The following is a 15140-nucleotide window of genomic DNA, read 5'->3' on the forward strand; positions in this document are numbered from 1 at the left end:
TTGCTCGAGGTCGGGAGTTCAAAACCAGCCTGAGCAAGAGCGAGACCCCGTCTCTACTATAAATAGAAAGAAACTAATTGGCCAACTAATATATATAGAAAAAATTAGCCGGGCATGGTGGCGCATGCCTGTAGTCCCAGCTACTTGGGAGGCTGAGACAGAAGGATCGCTTGAGCCCAGGAGTCTGAGGTTGCTGTGAGCTAGGCTGACGCCACGGCACTCACTCTAGCCTAGGCAACAAAGTGAGACTCTGTCTCAAAAAAAAAAAAAAAAAAAAAAAAAAGGTAGTTCTCTGGCATAACCACAATACCATAATCGCACCTAAAGAAACTATCAGTCTCTACGGGGGAGGGGGGCATGGGCAATACATGTAACCTTAACACCTCTACCCCCATAATACGCTAAAACAAAAAAAAATGCAATAATAGCATGTCCTATATTTACATGGCGCCTTGCATTTTCACAGGGCTTTCAGTCAAAGACTGGCTCCTTGGTGATGGTTTTGCTCATTTCATCAAATGTAAATTTGCTCCTTTTTTTGAGTTCTCTTAATTCATTGTTAATTATATTTGAGTATTTATTATGGTCAAAAACAAAAGCTATCAGTCATTCTCTAACATCTTTGCCAGGATTCTGAAAAGAGCTTTTTCCAATCAACTGGGGACGGACTCCATTTCCACTTAGATAAATGCTCAAATCTTTACTGATTAGAGACATGAACTAATACAGTAATCCCCTCCAATGCTGAAAAACAAGTGTGTGTTTTGGTTTGTTTTAATTTGTATACCAAAACTTCACCTGCTTGAATGACTTTCAGTAAATTAACAGGCATTACCTGTTAACCAATTACCACAGTGTAGTTTTAGAACATTTCCATCACCCAGAAAAGACCGTGTGTGTCACGTGCAGTACATCTTCCAGGTCACTCTGTTCTCTCTAGACTTGCCTTTTCTGAGCATTTCCTATAAATGGAATCACACGATATGTGGCATTTTGTGCTTGGTTTCTTCAGGTAGAATAATGTTTTTGAGGTTCATCCATTTTATGGCATGCATCAGTATTTTATTTCTTTGTTGCTGCATAGTATTCTGCAAATGAGTCTTTTCCCTTCTTTTTCAATGCCTCTGTGGACTCACAGGTTTTTAATTATTTGGTACTTTCCAGTCAGTTAACAGAGACACCCTGGCCAGCAGCCCCAGGTCACTGCCAGACCTGAGGGAGGCCTTCTCAGGCCACAGGGCCCAGCTGAGCGGCCAGCTGCACGAGGACCCCAGCAGAGCCCAGCCAAGACTGCAGATCTTGGCGTAAAAAGGGGATGGTTGTGACACAAGGGCAGGTAACTGAGCCCAGCCCCCTTGTTGAGGAAAGGAGAGATCCTGAGGGGTGGGGGCTGCGGCGGTGCACACAGCACCTACATGGCAGCCCCAGGCTGGACACCCAGGTCTCCCGAACCCCAGCCCAATGCGCCATCCGCTGCCCCGTGGCGTGAGCTCGGTCACGAGCAGCTGTGGGACTTTGGCTGGCATCCCCGGCCGTGGGCTGACTCCCACGCGGTTGTACGGTGGGATCTCCCAGCGCTAAGTCTTTGGTCTGTGACAGGCTCACACCAAGTGCTCAATGAGCAGTGGTGTGAGTTACAACACAAATGGCTCCCAGGACGCAAGCACAAACGCGACAGGGCAGTTGCAGAATAGCTATTTATTTACTGTGCACTTAGGGTGTGCCGCACCTTGTGCCAGGTGCTGCCCAGGCAGGGGTGGAGTGCGCTGGGGCTTGCACCGCCCGCTCTCCAGGGGGCGGCGAGGCTTCCCAGCTTTCTCAGAGCAACAGTGTGATGGCAGCTTGACGGGGCCCAGGAGGGAGTATTTACATGGCAGAAGTCAGCAAGTGCTCCAGGCAGCCCAGGGAATGAGCCTGACCATTTCTGTCTCAGGGATTTGGTCCCAGGGTGCGTGGAACTCCAGGCCTTGCCTTCCAGAAGCTTCTAAGACAAAGATAACGAATTTCTCTCAGAGGTTTTGACAACCAGAACTATCACTTCCAGTTTGAGTCCATTTGTCTTTCTAACTGGCGCCTTCAGGATCCAGGAGTTCTACAACCTCCACGTTTCGCGAGGGCGGCGCACGGCTGGCTGTGCTCCCTCTTCGTCCCCGACTCCCACACACTGTCTGGCTCGGGCGGCAGAACGCAAATATTTCCTGAAATGAATGTATGCACCTCTAATCTAGAGGGCAGCATCTGCTATGTTTTGGGGAAACAGGTCCAGACAGGGGAAGAGAATTTCCTAGGGCCTTGCTGGGACTTTGAGCACAGACCAGTGTGGCCAGGGTGCAGTGCAGAGTTAGGTCTGCACCTCTGATCTCGAGTCCGCCTGTCTGGGAACTCCCTGTCAGAGGAGAGGCCAGAGGTGAAAGGCCAGATGCTGCCCTAGGTCAGCTGGGGCTCTAGAAGAGCTGGGGTCTCAGGACGCCTGGGACAGTGGGAGGAGATGGCCAGCAGTTTGGTTCTGAACCTGGGCCTGCCAATCAGGTAGACCTGGATTCAAACCCCAGCCCTGCCACGTACCAGCCAGCTGCCTGCGGCAAATGTTGGCCACTCTGAGCATTACTGTCCTCAGCTATGAACTGGGAGCTTTAGGAGCTGCCTTTCAGCGCTGTTGTGAAGACAACATGAAGGACTAGGGATGCAGCACCTCACAGGCTACACAGAGGGACATGAGGAAGACCCTGGTCTAAGCTCAGCTCAGAGGGAGGAGGCAGGTGGCTCCTGCAGCCTCCCCTGGGGCTCCTCCCTCATCCACACGGCAGGTCTGTGTCATTTCTTCCATCTCAAGGGACCTTGCGATGGCTCCTAGCACATCTCCATCAGAAATGAACTCACAGGTGCACCAAATATGTGCACAAGGATGCTCACAACAGCACTATTCATAACACCCTAAACCTGGAAACACCCCAAGTGTCCATCAAAGTAGAATGGGACGACAACTGTGGTATGTTCACACCATGGAATATCACACAGCAAGGAGAGGGAACAAATTTCATCTAGAGGCCCCAGCACAGCTGACCCTCACAGCCATAATACTGAGTGAAAGAAGCCACACACTTCCTGCGAAAAAAGCACCTACTGTTAGATTCTGTTTGTAGGAAGCAGGAAACCAAGGCAGACCTAATGTGCAGTGTTAGAAGTCAGAAGTCACCTGGGGTGACTGGAAGGAGTGTTGAGGGGTTCTGGGGTCCTGGTTTTTGAACCAGTAACTGTTTAAAGTGTATTTGGTTTGTGAAACTACATCAAGCTGTACACGTTTGATTTCTGGAACTTTCTTTATGAATGTTATATTTCAATTTAAGCAAAAAAGCAAACCAAAACAACCAACCCATCCTTCTGAGCTCCCCTCTGTCCTCTCCACCAGCAGTCCCCTCAAAGTTTCAGATGGCCAGGCCCCTGCCAGCTTCTGCCTTTCCTGCACCTGCACCCTCCTTCTTGAACATTTCTTTTTTATTTCTTTTATTTTTTTAGAGACAGGGTCTCACTCTATTGCCCAGGCTGGAGTGCAGTGGCTCAATCATAGCTCACTGCAGTCTCCACCTCCTGCCTCAGCCTCCAGAGTAGATGGCACTACAGGCATGTGCCACCATGCCTGGCTAATTTTTAAAATCTTTTTGAAGAGACAAGGGTCTCCCTATGTTGCCCAGGCTGGTCTTGAACTCCTGGCCTCAAGGGATCCTCCTGCCTCTGCTTCCTAGAGTGTTGGGCTCACAGGTGTGTTGCACATTTCACTGAGCCACAGTCCATTCTCAGGACACTTGCTTATGCTGCTCCTTCTGCCAGGACGGCCCCCCCCCTTGGATAATCCCACTCATTTTGTAGCTCCACATCCTCTTCGCTTCCTCAGGACACACTCCCCCTTAGATAACAGGACTCCATGGTCCGACAGGCCTGTGCTTCAGGGACTTTGCCTCTCCAGGCCTATTTGGGAGGGGCAATGCGGCCCAGATCCAGGATAGCCACCCTGCCCTGGTGAACTATTCTGGGAAACTCTTGGCCCACTCCTCACACCTCCTGCTTCTCAGAGGCTAATAATGGCAGTGCCTGAGGAAGGTGAGGGCAGGTGACAGGGAAGGGGGGCCAGCTGACCCAGACAAGCCCAGGCCGGGCCAGGTTGGGAGTGAGCACAGCTGAGCTTAGGGCAGGGAACCTTCCTGGCTCTCCGGTGGGTTCTGAATTGCCATCATCTCCCCAGCCCACTCAGGAAAGAGGATGCAACCGTGGGAGCCCAGTGGAGGCCCCTCACTTTGCCATGGAGATCTGTAAGTGGGAACAGACACTTGAGCCAGATTTGGCCCGGCAAAGTAGGGCAGGAGGGGTAGTGCGTTCCAGGCAGCGGAAAGGCATAAGCAAAGGCTAGGAGACGGAGCCGAGGCCAGTCCTCCCCCGCGCCCACGCCTCACCTGGACAGATTCCATCTAGCTGGAGACACAGTGGGGGTATGAGAGGGAGAAGTGGGTGGGAAGGTGTCGCTGTTTACACGGGAATGTTCTGGGAAAACTGAGGGAGGGGTGGGAAACCGACTTCTTGTTTCAAGTACTCCCAAGATGCTTCATTAAGTAGCATAAATGTGACTGAATCAATACATCTTTGCTAAATGAATGAAAGAAGGACGGAGTCTTTAACTTCAATTACGCTTCCGTTCGGTACAGCGCCGCTGTGCGCCCCGCCCCAGGGGTTCCCTCCCCCACGCCATACACTTCCACCAAAAGGTCGTTTACTCTGCGTGACTCTCGCCGCTCAGTTTAGCGCAGAGGAAAATGAGCCCCCTGGGTCTCCGGCCTCAGCTTACTCATAACAAAGTGGGTCGCCTCAAACCCTCTAGTGCCTAGGTTGCCTTTCCGCATCAAACATACGCTCTGCTGGGCCCGCAGGCCCCGTCGGGGTCCCAGCGAAGCCTTCTCTCCGGGCGCAAGTCCCAGCAGAACCAAAGCTCCCACCAAAGTTCAACACGCCCCCCAAGCTAGTGGCTGATTGGCCCGCCCTGTCTACACTTTGAGCCAGCCTCGCCTTCCGATTGGCTGTTATGCTCCCTGTTCTGTGCTGGAACCCTCCCCTTCCCTGATTGGCTAGACACCTACCTGTGCTCGTCCCAGATTGGGCGCCAGCTGGGTCGGCTCGCTGGTTCCCAGGGCCCCCCCTCTCTGATTCGCTGTTCGGGCCAGCCCCACGGCCTGCACGCTGAATGGCTGCGCCGCTACCTGTATCGGCCTCCGATTGGGTGCACGGCGCCTCCCCGGCGTGATAGGTCAGGACCACCGCCCCCCTGGTTCCCGATTGGCTGCTCGGCGAAGCCCGGTCTCCGGGTAAGATGGCAGCGGACGGACAGTGCTCGCTCCCTGCTTCATGGCGGCCGGTGACCCTCACCCACGTCGAGTATCCTGCAGGTAAAAGGCAGCCCCGGCTCCGAGGAAGCCTTCCCGGGGCCAGCCCCTCAGCCTCGGGCGCTCCGGCCTGTGCGAGCCCGCGGAGGGGGTTCCGGGGGACCCGGGTGGGAACTGTCAAATAGTGAGCCATGGAGGGGCTCGGCCGGCGCGCGCGCCGCGCAGGCGCAGTGGTGCAGGGATGAGCTGGGCGAAATTGTGAGCCGCTCGCTCGCGCGCTCTGCGGCTGCGCGGCCGGGGTGCTCTCTCCAGTCGCGGGGTGCGGGTGGGCTGAAATGGGTGGGGGTCTGTGTGAGGCGCGAAAGGATCACTGGCCTGGACCTTGGCCCTTCTTCCCCGCCCTCCCCTGAGCCGGAGAGGCGGCACTCCTTCCCCGGCATGTAGGGAATGCCTGTTTCCTTCAAACAGCACTTTGGGCTGCCTGTAAGAGAAAGAGCTCCTGGTTGCAGGGAGTGTGTAAGCTGAGGCCAGGCTTTTCAGTACTTGTGGTGCCACGCCCTGAACAGGGCACAACTCCACAACAGAGGGGACCCTGCGAGGGGGCAGGCGCCCCCTCCGGGATCCTGACTTCTGGAACGTCCCATCAGATACACCTCTTGAAGCGCAGGGTTTCCAGTTGGGAGGTCCATTAGTAACCGTTCTGGAGGCGGTCTAGTAGAGTCGTGCCGTCGTGGGCCGTGGGGTCGGAGCTGTCTGGGCTCGAGTTGAGGCTGAGGCCTTGTGCAAGTGCCTCCTGGGCCTCGGTTCCTTCATCTCTAGAGTGGGACTAATTACAACGCCTCCTTTCTGGTGTTGGTGTGAGACTCGAGTAACAGGAGTAATGAGAAGGGCTGAGCCCAGTGCCTGGCACACAGTAAGCATTCAGTGAATACCTGCACCCAGTGTTGTCCTACCTCCCTGGATAGATGATGGAGTGCCAGGTAGGGCTGGGGCCCTGTACATGAGCCCTGGTTGCCCCAGGAAGGGCCTGCTCATGATGCTCTCGGGCAGAGCTGTGAGAACCTGGCCCTACTGAGGGCCTCAGGGCTGGATGCCAGAGAACTTTGCACCGTGTGTTCTGGAGGTGGGGCAGCCCTGCCAGGTGCAGAGCCCTACCCACCTGCCTGCCCACCGTTCGTTCATCCATTCATTCAGCCAGTATCCACTGCGTACCTCCTGAGTGCTAGGCCTTCGGCTGGCCCCCAGCTGGCCCTGGCTTTAGCATGATCAGTAGGTCTGATAGGTCCCTGCACTCCTGCACTGTGAAAAACTCCTACTTTGTAGGAGGGAAACCAAAGCCTGGAGAGAGAAAGACTTGGCTGAGACCTCTGCGCCTTCATGACTTCCACTCCCTGGCCTCAGAGTAGCTTCTAGGAGTGCTCACAGTCTAACAGGTGAGAAGGCCTCGGGCATTTGTGATGGTGCAGGCTGTAATGAGAGACCTAGCTGAGCCTGGGGTCATCTGGTAAGGCCTAGTCCCCTGTAAACCCTTCTGTGGCCCCTGCACTACTTCTTCACACCCCTTATCACACTGATGCTTGCTTCCTTCATCCATTCATTTGACATCTTTTTTGAGCCCAGTTAAGTGCCAGGCACTGTGTTGGGATCCAGTGATAGAGAGGAGTGTGAAGAGACCCCATCCCCACTCCCACAGAACCATTGTAGAGGGAGAGCAGACACTTTCCCAATATCCACAATAACTAGTGAATCATGAACTGTGTCCTAATGACAGATTGCCCTGCCAGACTGAGAGCAGGGGGGTGTCTATCTTTTTTTGCCACTGTGGTGGGTAGTTAATTTATGTTTGCTTAGTTAATCCAGACAGCATCCCAGGTGGGGGAAACTGTATGCAAAAGTCCAGAAATAGGACAGAGCATGGTGCATTCAGGGTACTAGAGTTTGGTCCCTGGAACTGGATAGCAGAGGGTGGGAGGAGAGCAGGGCAAGGACTCTGCAGGGCTGGGTGAGCTGGGCTTTGTCCCAAGGGCAGTGGGAGTCATGGGGGTCTTGGATCAGAGAGTGGCAAGGCCAGAGTCCCTGGCAGCATCTATAGGAGGGCCCCAGGGTAGTGCTGGCTGTGGCACAGGCCATGGTGATGGCCAAAAGTTTGGGGGCACCAGCCACTCCTTGTCCTCATAGCCCAGGGCTGTGGGTATGGGCGGAGAGGCCGACTCTCAGGGCTGAGGAAGGCTATCCTCTTCATCTGGGTGGGGAGGCAGAGGCCCAGGATGGGGAAGGGATTCATCCAGTGTCACCCAGAGGGACTGTGGCAGCGCCAGCACTTGAACCCAGGTGCTTAACTTAACCAGGCTGCCCTATTCTCCTAGGCCAACTCCAAGGCAGCCCGATCCTGGGAAGGTACAAGGCCAGGCATGTGTGCTCCCATCTCTTCAGGCCTGGAACCTGGGCTCAGCCCTCTGTGCGCACCTGCCCTGCTGCTTGTGTGAGGCCAGGCTGGTGGTGTGGGCCACTTCCCACACTGGTTCTCTGCCCCAGCGTGGCACTGTCCTGGGTGTCAGGGACCGAGCTGGGTGTCTCACAGGCCCCACCACATCAAGTCTCAGACAGCTGTAGGAGGTAGGCACTGCTGTCCCTGTTCCACAGGTGAGAGAGCTGAGGCTCAGGGAGGTGAAGTCCTTGCCCGAGTTCATGCAGGCCTCAAAGATGGTGCAGGAACTGAACCATGCCTTCAGGCCCCAGATTGGCCACATAGCTGCCTTGTCTCAGGTGGCGAGGGTGGCCTTTGGATTCATCCTCAGCCCTATCCTTGGGCAAGGGAGAAAGTGGCTCTCATCTCTTAGCTTCAGTGTCCACAGCTCTTAAAGGGGCCAGTGGTCCTTATGATGCCTCCATCTCAGGCCTGTTAGGAGTGTAAAAAGCAGGTAGTCAATAGGTAGCCAATTTCTTGCTAGTGGCAAAGCAGAGAGAAGCTGTTACCACAATGGGGAGCCCTATGGGTGCAGTCCCTGTTGCAGTCCTCAGTGTGGCCCCAAGTCTGTGTGGTGTGCAGACTCCCCTGGGGGCCCTAGGCTCAGTGGGGGGCCCCTCAGCCCAGCACAGCAGGGTGCTGCAGAGGCCCTCACACACCTACCTCTGTAGTCAGACAGGGCTCAAATTCTTGCTGTGGCAGGGGTGAAGGGTATAGTGTCTACACCAGGCCAGAGACTTGGATGTTAGTCCAGGTCCCAACTCTTCCTGGTTATGTGAATTTGGGCGAGTCACATTCCCCTTTGGGACTCAGTTTCTTCACCTATAAAATGGGGACGGTAAAGGCAGCTGCTTCAAATGTGTGACAAATGAGCTTTAGAGTTCAGTAATAGACGGTCACATTATGCCCGTGACTAAGTTGGCATGGTCAACCGTTAAACTGAGGCGTCCGTTGCTGCCCTCTGTGCTCCAGGCTCTGCCGGGACCTCCTTTCTGGCTCAGGCCTCACTTGACTTGCCGGGGTTTGGCCCTCACTTGCAGGGGCTGGTCCCTATTCTGATGCTGTGCCCAGTCCTCATTCTGTTCCCTTCTCCCCCAGGTGATCTCTCTGGCCACCTCCTTGCCTACCTGAGCCTTAGCCCTGTATTTGTCATCGTTGGTTTCGTGACCCTCATCATATTTAAGCGGGAGCTGCACACGGTGAGTCTGTCCCTACCTGCCCCCTCCAGTGCTCCCCAGTGTCCCCTTCCTCCCAGGTGCTTTGCCTTCCCTCCCGTGCCCTCACTGTCTTAAAGTGTGTGGAGCCCTCTAGCTGCTTCCAGGTTGCTCACTAGTTGGGCTGGGCTGGGAGGTTCAGTCAGTGGCCACCATCCTTGGGCCTGGGTGCTGGCTGGCGGGTTCACAGAGGCCCAGCTGACCACACGTCTTCCCCAGCAGATCTCGTTCCTGGGGGGCCTGGCACTGAACGAGGGGGTCAACTGGCTGATCAAACACGTCATCCAGGAGCCTCGGCCCTGTGGAGGTAGGGCCCAGGCTGTGGGGGCCTGGGGGTCCCCCAGGTCGGGGCATTACTGGAGGGCCACATCCTCCCATGATGCCTTGGTCTCTTCTCTCTCCCAGGTCCCCACACAGCAGTGGGCACCAAGTACGGGATGCCCTCCAGCCATTCCCAGTTTATGTGGTTCTTCTCCGTCTATTCCTTCCTTTTCCTATATTTAAGGTGAGCATTTGCCCCCGCTGGGGTGACCCTGAACTTGCCCAGGCTGGGCTGTGTTGGGAACTCACTGCCTGCCCTTAGGACTCCCCTTGTGGTGGGAGGAGCTGCAGCCAAGGCAGAGGCGCCCAGGAGCATTTGAATGGGGCAGGGGACTGTTTGGGAAGCCTGGGCTCCAGGCTGTGGGCTGAGGCCATCTGGCGGGCCTGTTTTCCCAGAATGCACCAAACCAACAACGCCAGGTTCTTGGACTTGCTGTGGAGGCACGTGCTCTCCCTGGGGCTCCTCACCGCGGCCTTTCTAGTCTCCTACAGCAGGTATGGAGGGAGGGAGAGCCCCCACCCTGCACCCTGCCCCTTGGGGTCCTGCTGGATTCTTGGTCCCTGGTGGACCCCATGTGGACCCTACTGCCAGAGCCTGTAGGGCAGGGCTGGGAAAGGAGCCCCTGGCCTCTAGTTTTAAAGGGATGGGGCCTCCAGCTGCCCCTTCTAGCCCAGTCCTGGCTGAGCCCAGGATTCTGAGGACACCTCCATGTATCAGTCATCTGTTCCCCGCATTCTGAAGGAGCCCATTGCAGACAAACTCAGAGTCAAGGGCTGGACAGAGGGAGGCAAATCCCAGCCAAGCCATCCTTTCACTTCTAGAGACAAGAGAGCTGCAGCTGGGGTCCAGTGCCCCCAGCTGGAAGTAGGAAGTAGATCTGAGGCTGTGTTCCTGGGAGTCTGCGTCCTATTTGTGTGTCTCCTCTTGCGTGTGCACAGGTCCCTGGGAAGTTGGCACCTGGGCACGGGGGATTATTCAGGCCTGTCTCTGGCTTACTCTCACAAACTTCCCTCTGGCCTTCGCCCAGGGTCTACCTGCTGTACCACACCTGGAGCCAGGTACTCTATGGAGGCATCGCTGGAGGTCTCATGGCTATCGCCTGGTTTGTCTTCACCCAGGAGGTCCTTACTCCGCTGTTCCCCAGGATAGCAGCCTGGTAACTGCCTGGCCCCTCCCACCTTCCCTGGCACCGTGGCCCCTGCACCCTCCTGCCATGGGCTGTCAGTGGGAGGACCCGGGAGTCCTGACTCCAGCCCAATCTCTCTGGGAGCCCCCATGCCTGGGCCCCGCTTGCCTGACTTCCATCTCCCCCAGGGGTTTGCTGCAGGGACATGGGGAGGGTTCTTCCAGCCCAGGCACCAGAATGCCATCCTCTGTCGTTGCCTAGGTTCTCAGGGACTTATAAAGCAGCCTGAGTCTTGTTGGGCTGTGTGTGCCCTGGGACAGTGCCCCTATCTGAGGCGACACAGGTGACACAGCTGGGTCTCTCAGTGGCTCTGGGGTCTCTGGCCAGGCAAGACTCTAGGCAGTGGGGCAGAGTGCAGCCCTCGGCACTGGTGGGGGTGTCTGGCTTGGTGACAGCCGGTGCCCTGATGCAGCCCTGGCTTTCTGGGTGTCTGTCTCTCCAGGCCTATCTCCGAGTTCTTCTTAATCCGAGACACAAGCCTCATTCCCAACGTGCTCTGGTTTGAGTACACAGTAACCCGGGCAGAAGCCAGGTGAGTTAAGTGGGACACAGCCCCCGGATGTGCACTGCCTCCGTATTTGGAGGGCTCCCAGGCACTTGCCTAAGCACTTCTCTTGCATTGCCCCCTTAGACCTTCCTGTGGCATCTGTTTTCCAGATGAGAAAATGGAGGCTGAGAGAGTAGAAGGGCAGTCCCTTGCCCAAGACCTTGCAGATGGTGGGTAGGGGAGCTGGGTTGTGAACCCAGCTGTCTGGCCCGGAGCCCATAGAGAGCTAGGCAGTGAAGAGGCTCAGGGTGCCTGTGTGTGGACATCTCTTGGGGTTGTTTAGTCCAGACACTTTCTTTTTTTTTTGAGATAGATTCTTACTCAGATTCTTGCCCAGGCTAGAGTGCCATGGTGTCAGCCTAGTTCACAGCAACCTCAGACTCCTGGGCTCAAGCAATCTTTCTACCTCAGCCTCCCAAGTAGCTGAGACTACAGGCATGCACCACCATGCCCAGCTAATTTTATTTATATATATATATATATACTTTTTTTTTTTTTAGTTGTCCAATTAATTTCTTTCTATTTTTAGTAGAGACAGGGTCTCGCTGTTGCTCAGGCTGGTCTCAAACTCCTGACCTTGAACGATTTGCCCTCTTCGGCCTCCCAGAGTGCTAGGATTACAGGCGTGAGCCACCACGCCCGGCCCAGACACTTTCTTGTAGCTGGGTAAACCGAGGCACTCTGGGTTGGGGGCTGGCCTACACGGCAAGTTGGGGCAAAGCTGGGCTTGGAGTCTCCTGACTCATGCTCTTTCACTCACTCCAAATCCTGGGTGGGGCGCCTGCAGGGTTGGGGCGGCTGGCTCCTCCCAGTGTTCACAGGGCAGCGCGGCTCCAGAGGAAGCCTGGGAGGTTTCTGAGGAGGGGTGAGAGGAGCCCTGGGCAGGGCAGGGTGGGGCGGCCTAGCAGCCAGGAAATGTGTTTAGTGCATCACGGTCCAAATTATGCTAACAAGCTTAAGGCTGAAGCCTGGGATCCGTGAGGAAAGGGGATTTGAGGGCCAGGGCAGGGCAATCCCATTAGTGGCAGAAAGGCCCCAGCTGGCCTGGCTGCGTGCTCCACCTGGCTCCCCGAGTGGCCAGACCGGCCTAACCCTGTCCTAACTAGCCGCCACCTGCCTTCACTTACCAAGACCCCAGCGTGCACCTGTCAGTGCCAGGCCATGTACTAAGGTAACAGACAGGGGCAGCCCTGTGTCCACCCTGTGCTCTCAGCAGACAGTGGAGGCACAAGACACGATGCACCTACCTGTGTGATCAGTCGGAGCCGTGGAGTGAAGCTCAGCGGCTTGAGAGCTTGTGACAGGAGGCTGATGTGGGGGCAGGGTGGTCGGGCTGGCTCCCAGGACCGGGGCGTGGAAGCTGGGGGCTGGCAGGGGGAGTTCTCAGCTGAGGAATAGCATGCGCAGAGCACCTGAGGCAGATGGCCTTGTGAGGCCTCGGACAGAGGCCAGACAGAGGCCGCTGTGGCTGGAGCCCGGGGAGCAAGGAGGAGGAATGTGAGGGAGGCTGGGGCCAGATCGCGTCTGACCTTGTGGGCCATGGTTGGGTTTCTAGATTTTAATTGGGACCCTGGACAAGCCCCATCCTCCCTACTGGGCCCCAGTCAGCCCCTCTAGAAAATGGGGGTTATTATCCCTACTTCCCCCAGGTTCCTGGCCATTTTGGATGTAGCCACAGCCCAGACCTGGTGCCCGATTCCTCTCTATAGCCGCCATCAGTGGTTCTCCCACCTTTGCTCACAGACATCCGGTGGAGAGCGCACGTGGCCATCCTTTTGTGACTCTGTCTCGGTCGATAGGAACAGAACCCGTGCATGCTGGCTTGTCTGTGAGGGGGACTCCAGCCAGGTCCCTCTGCTTCTCTTGTCTCATCCTGCCCCCACCCCGGCCCAATCTCCTTGCTCCACTTCCCGGACTCCAGAGCTGAGATATCTGTGGTACAGGCCCAGCCAGAGACAGTGACCCTCCCTAGGTCCCCGTCCCAGGGCAGAAGCTCCAATCAGCCCCATGTGGGTCAATCACTGGCTACTAGGGGTGGGCATTTGCCCACTTAGTTGAGACTGGGGTGGGGACAGCTTGTGGGGGTAGGTCACTGAATAGGTATCCCCACATCTGACCCCCACCCCATTTTGCAGGAACAGACAACGTAAGCTGGGGACGAAACTGCAGTGACTGGTGGGTGTGGCTGGGTCCAGCCCCCAGATCTGGCTTGCACCATGCCTTGCAGGATGGACAGAATGACAGACAAGGGATGAAGCAGAGACCTCTACAGACCCAAGTCACCAAGTGGAGCCTTTTTTTTCCTTATTTTAATTTTAATGAACAAGGTGGACCAAAGGGCCGAGCCAGCCCCTCAACCAGGACCCTGGAGGGCCTGCTGCCTGGGGCCACACGGCCAGAGACCCTCGCTGTGCTGCTGCCAGCCCCCGGCCCGGCGGAAAGTGCCCTTGCTGTGGGCACCTGGGTGTGGGGTAGAGGAGGAGGGCTTGAGCCTCTGGTCTCAGAGGTGGCGTGAAAAGTACACACTATTTATTTTTTGGTTTTCTCAAAGGCAGACAGGATTTTGGAGATGGGGCTAAGAAGAGCCACTCTCCAGTGGCTGCCCTGTGTGAAGAGTGGCCCAGGTCAGCCCCCAGGCCCTTCACCCTGAGTCCAGGGGGCAGACTGCCTCTCCCTGGGCCCGAGGGATGGCCTGGGGGGGTCAGGAGGAGGGGAGCATCCCCTGTGCCCTCCCTGCCACCATTGCCATTCCAGAACCTCGTTCAGTGTTTCCTTGTCTGGGGGCAGGGCCCAGAGCGAGCACGAGTCTGGCGGCTGCTATTACCTTGTTCTACCCCTGATCGACGCTACACCACAAGGGCTTTCTCTGGTTCCCTGTCCCCAAGACAGTAGTCCCTTTCTGACAAAAGAGCCTGCACGTGAGGGTGAGCAAACCCAAGCTGTTTACAGCTCATCCTGTCCCGCCGTCTAGCAGCAGTCAGTCCTCGTCCCACTCGAACAAAGTGCAAGGGACAGGAGCCAGGAGGAGAGGAGTGAAGCAGTGGGTGCCTGAAGTCCCCTGCCCTTTCCTCTGTGCTCTGAATATGTCCTTGTCCCTCCTCACCCACCTCCGACTGGCTGGGAACCTGTTTGGGGTCATCCTCGAGCCTGTGTCCTGGGTGTGGGCTCAGATCCCTGCCAGCCCAGTTCAGAGGAGCCTCTTCCTAAAGGGACCCATCTCTAAGTGGCTCTGAAACAGAGTTGTGGACAGGAGATGCTTCCAGGCTCTCAGAAGTTTCAAGAACTGAACTAGGCCCCTCGGGATCTGTGTTTGAATCCTTCCCCCCTCTTTTTATTTCTTTGTGGAGGTTTCCTAACCTGCTGCTGAAGCACAACATTTTGGTGCTTTCTTTTCTCATTTGTTAAAGACAGTGTCCAAAAGCCATTCCGGATGCCAGGACCAGGGGCTTATTTCTAGGGAAGGTAGGTGAGTTCCCACATTTCCCTCCTCTTCCCTTATTATTTTTATTTTTTACTTTTTGCCTGAGACAAGTCGAGTGTGAGGTGGTTTGATTTAAGAAAAATCAATGAAATTATTTACTATTGTTTTAAAATAAAATCTTAAACTCTGGCGGCTTGAGCACATGTTGACCGAGCTCATGAGAGGAGGCTAGGAGTGGCTGTGGAGACATGTGACCCTTATGGGCAATGATATGGTGAAGATCATAAAATCATAACCTTTGGCCGGGTGCAGTGGTTCATGCCTGTAAGCCTGGCTCTCTGGGAGGCTGAGGCAGAAGTATTGCGAGACCAACCTGAGCAACACAGTGAGGCCCCCTCTCTACAAAAAATTAAATAATTAGCTGAGTGTGGTGGCACACGCCTATAGTCCCAGCTACTTGGGAGGCTGAGGCAGGAGGATCCCTTGAGCCTGGGAGTTGTAGGCTACAATGAACTATGATCAGGCTACTTGAACTCTAGCCTGCGTGACACAGTGAGACCCTGCACCAAAAAACAAAAATCATAACCATCTCAAGGATAGCTATTTTCTTCCAT

At 55.7% G+C, this 15140-nt stretch overlaps 1 protein-coding gene and 1 long non-coding RNA gene across 3 annotated transcripts; one reads left to right on the plus strand and one right to left on the minus strand.

Annotated features, from left to right (window-relative positions):
• Window positions 1-1683: 1683 nt before the first annotated feature.
• Window positions 1684-5348, minus strand: LOC109731192 (uncharacterized). Its single transcript, XR_002224747.2, has 2 exons — window positions 5127-5348; window positions 1684-1984 (listed from the first exon to the last, which is right to left on the minus strand). It is a non-coding gene; the product is annotated as an uncharacterized LOC109731192 (long non-coding RNA).
• Window positions 5345-14715, plus strand: DOLPP1 (dolichyldiphosphatase 1). 2 transcript variants are annotated; one of them, XM_012772187.2, is made up of 8 exons: window positions 5345-5432; window positions 8935-9035; window positions 9273-9357; window positions 9456-9555; window positions 9768-9866; window positions 10400-10528; window positions 11001-11090; window positions 13241-14715. In XM_012772187.2, the coding sequence occupies exons 1-8, from the start codon at window positions 5357-5359 to the stop codon at window positions 13275-13277; spliced, it is 717 nt and encodes a 238-aa protein (XP_012627641.1). In that variant the 5' UTR covers window positions 5345-5356; the 3' UTR covers window positions 13278-14715. The 2 variants fall into 2 exon arrangements, with proteins under 2 accessions (XP_012627641.1, XP_012627642.1); XM_012772188.3 differs by lacking the exon at window positions 9768-9866.
• Window positions 14716-15140: the final 425 nt, after the last annotated feature.

Source organism: Microcebus murinus, chromosome 12 (genome assembly GCF_040939455.1).
Source record: "Microcebus murinus isolate Inina chromosome 12, M.murinus_Inina_mat1.0, whole genome shotgun sequence".
In the NCBI taxonomy this organism is placed as follows: Eukaryota; Metazoa; Chordata; class Mammalia; order Primates; family Cheirogaleidae; genus Microcebus; species Microcebus murinus.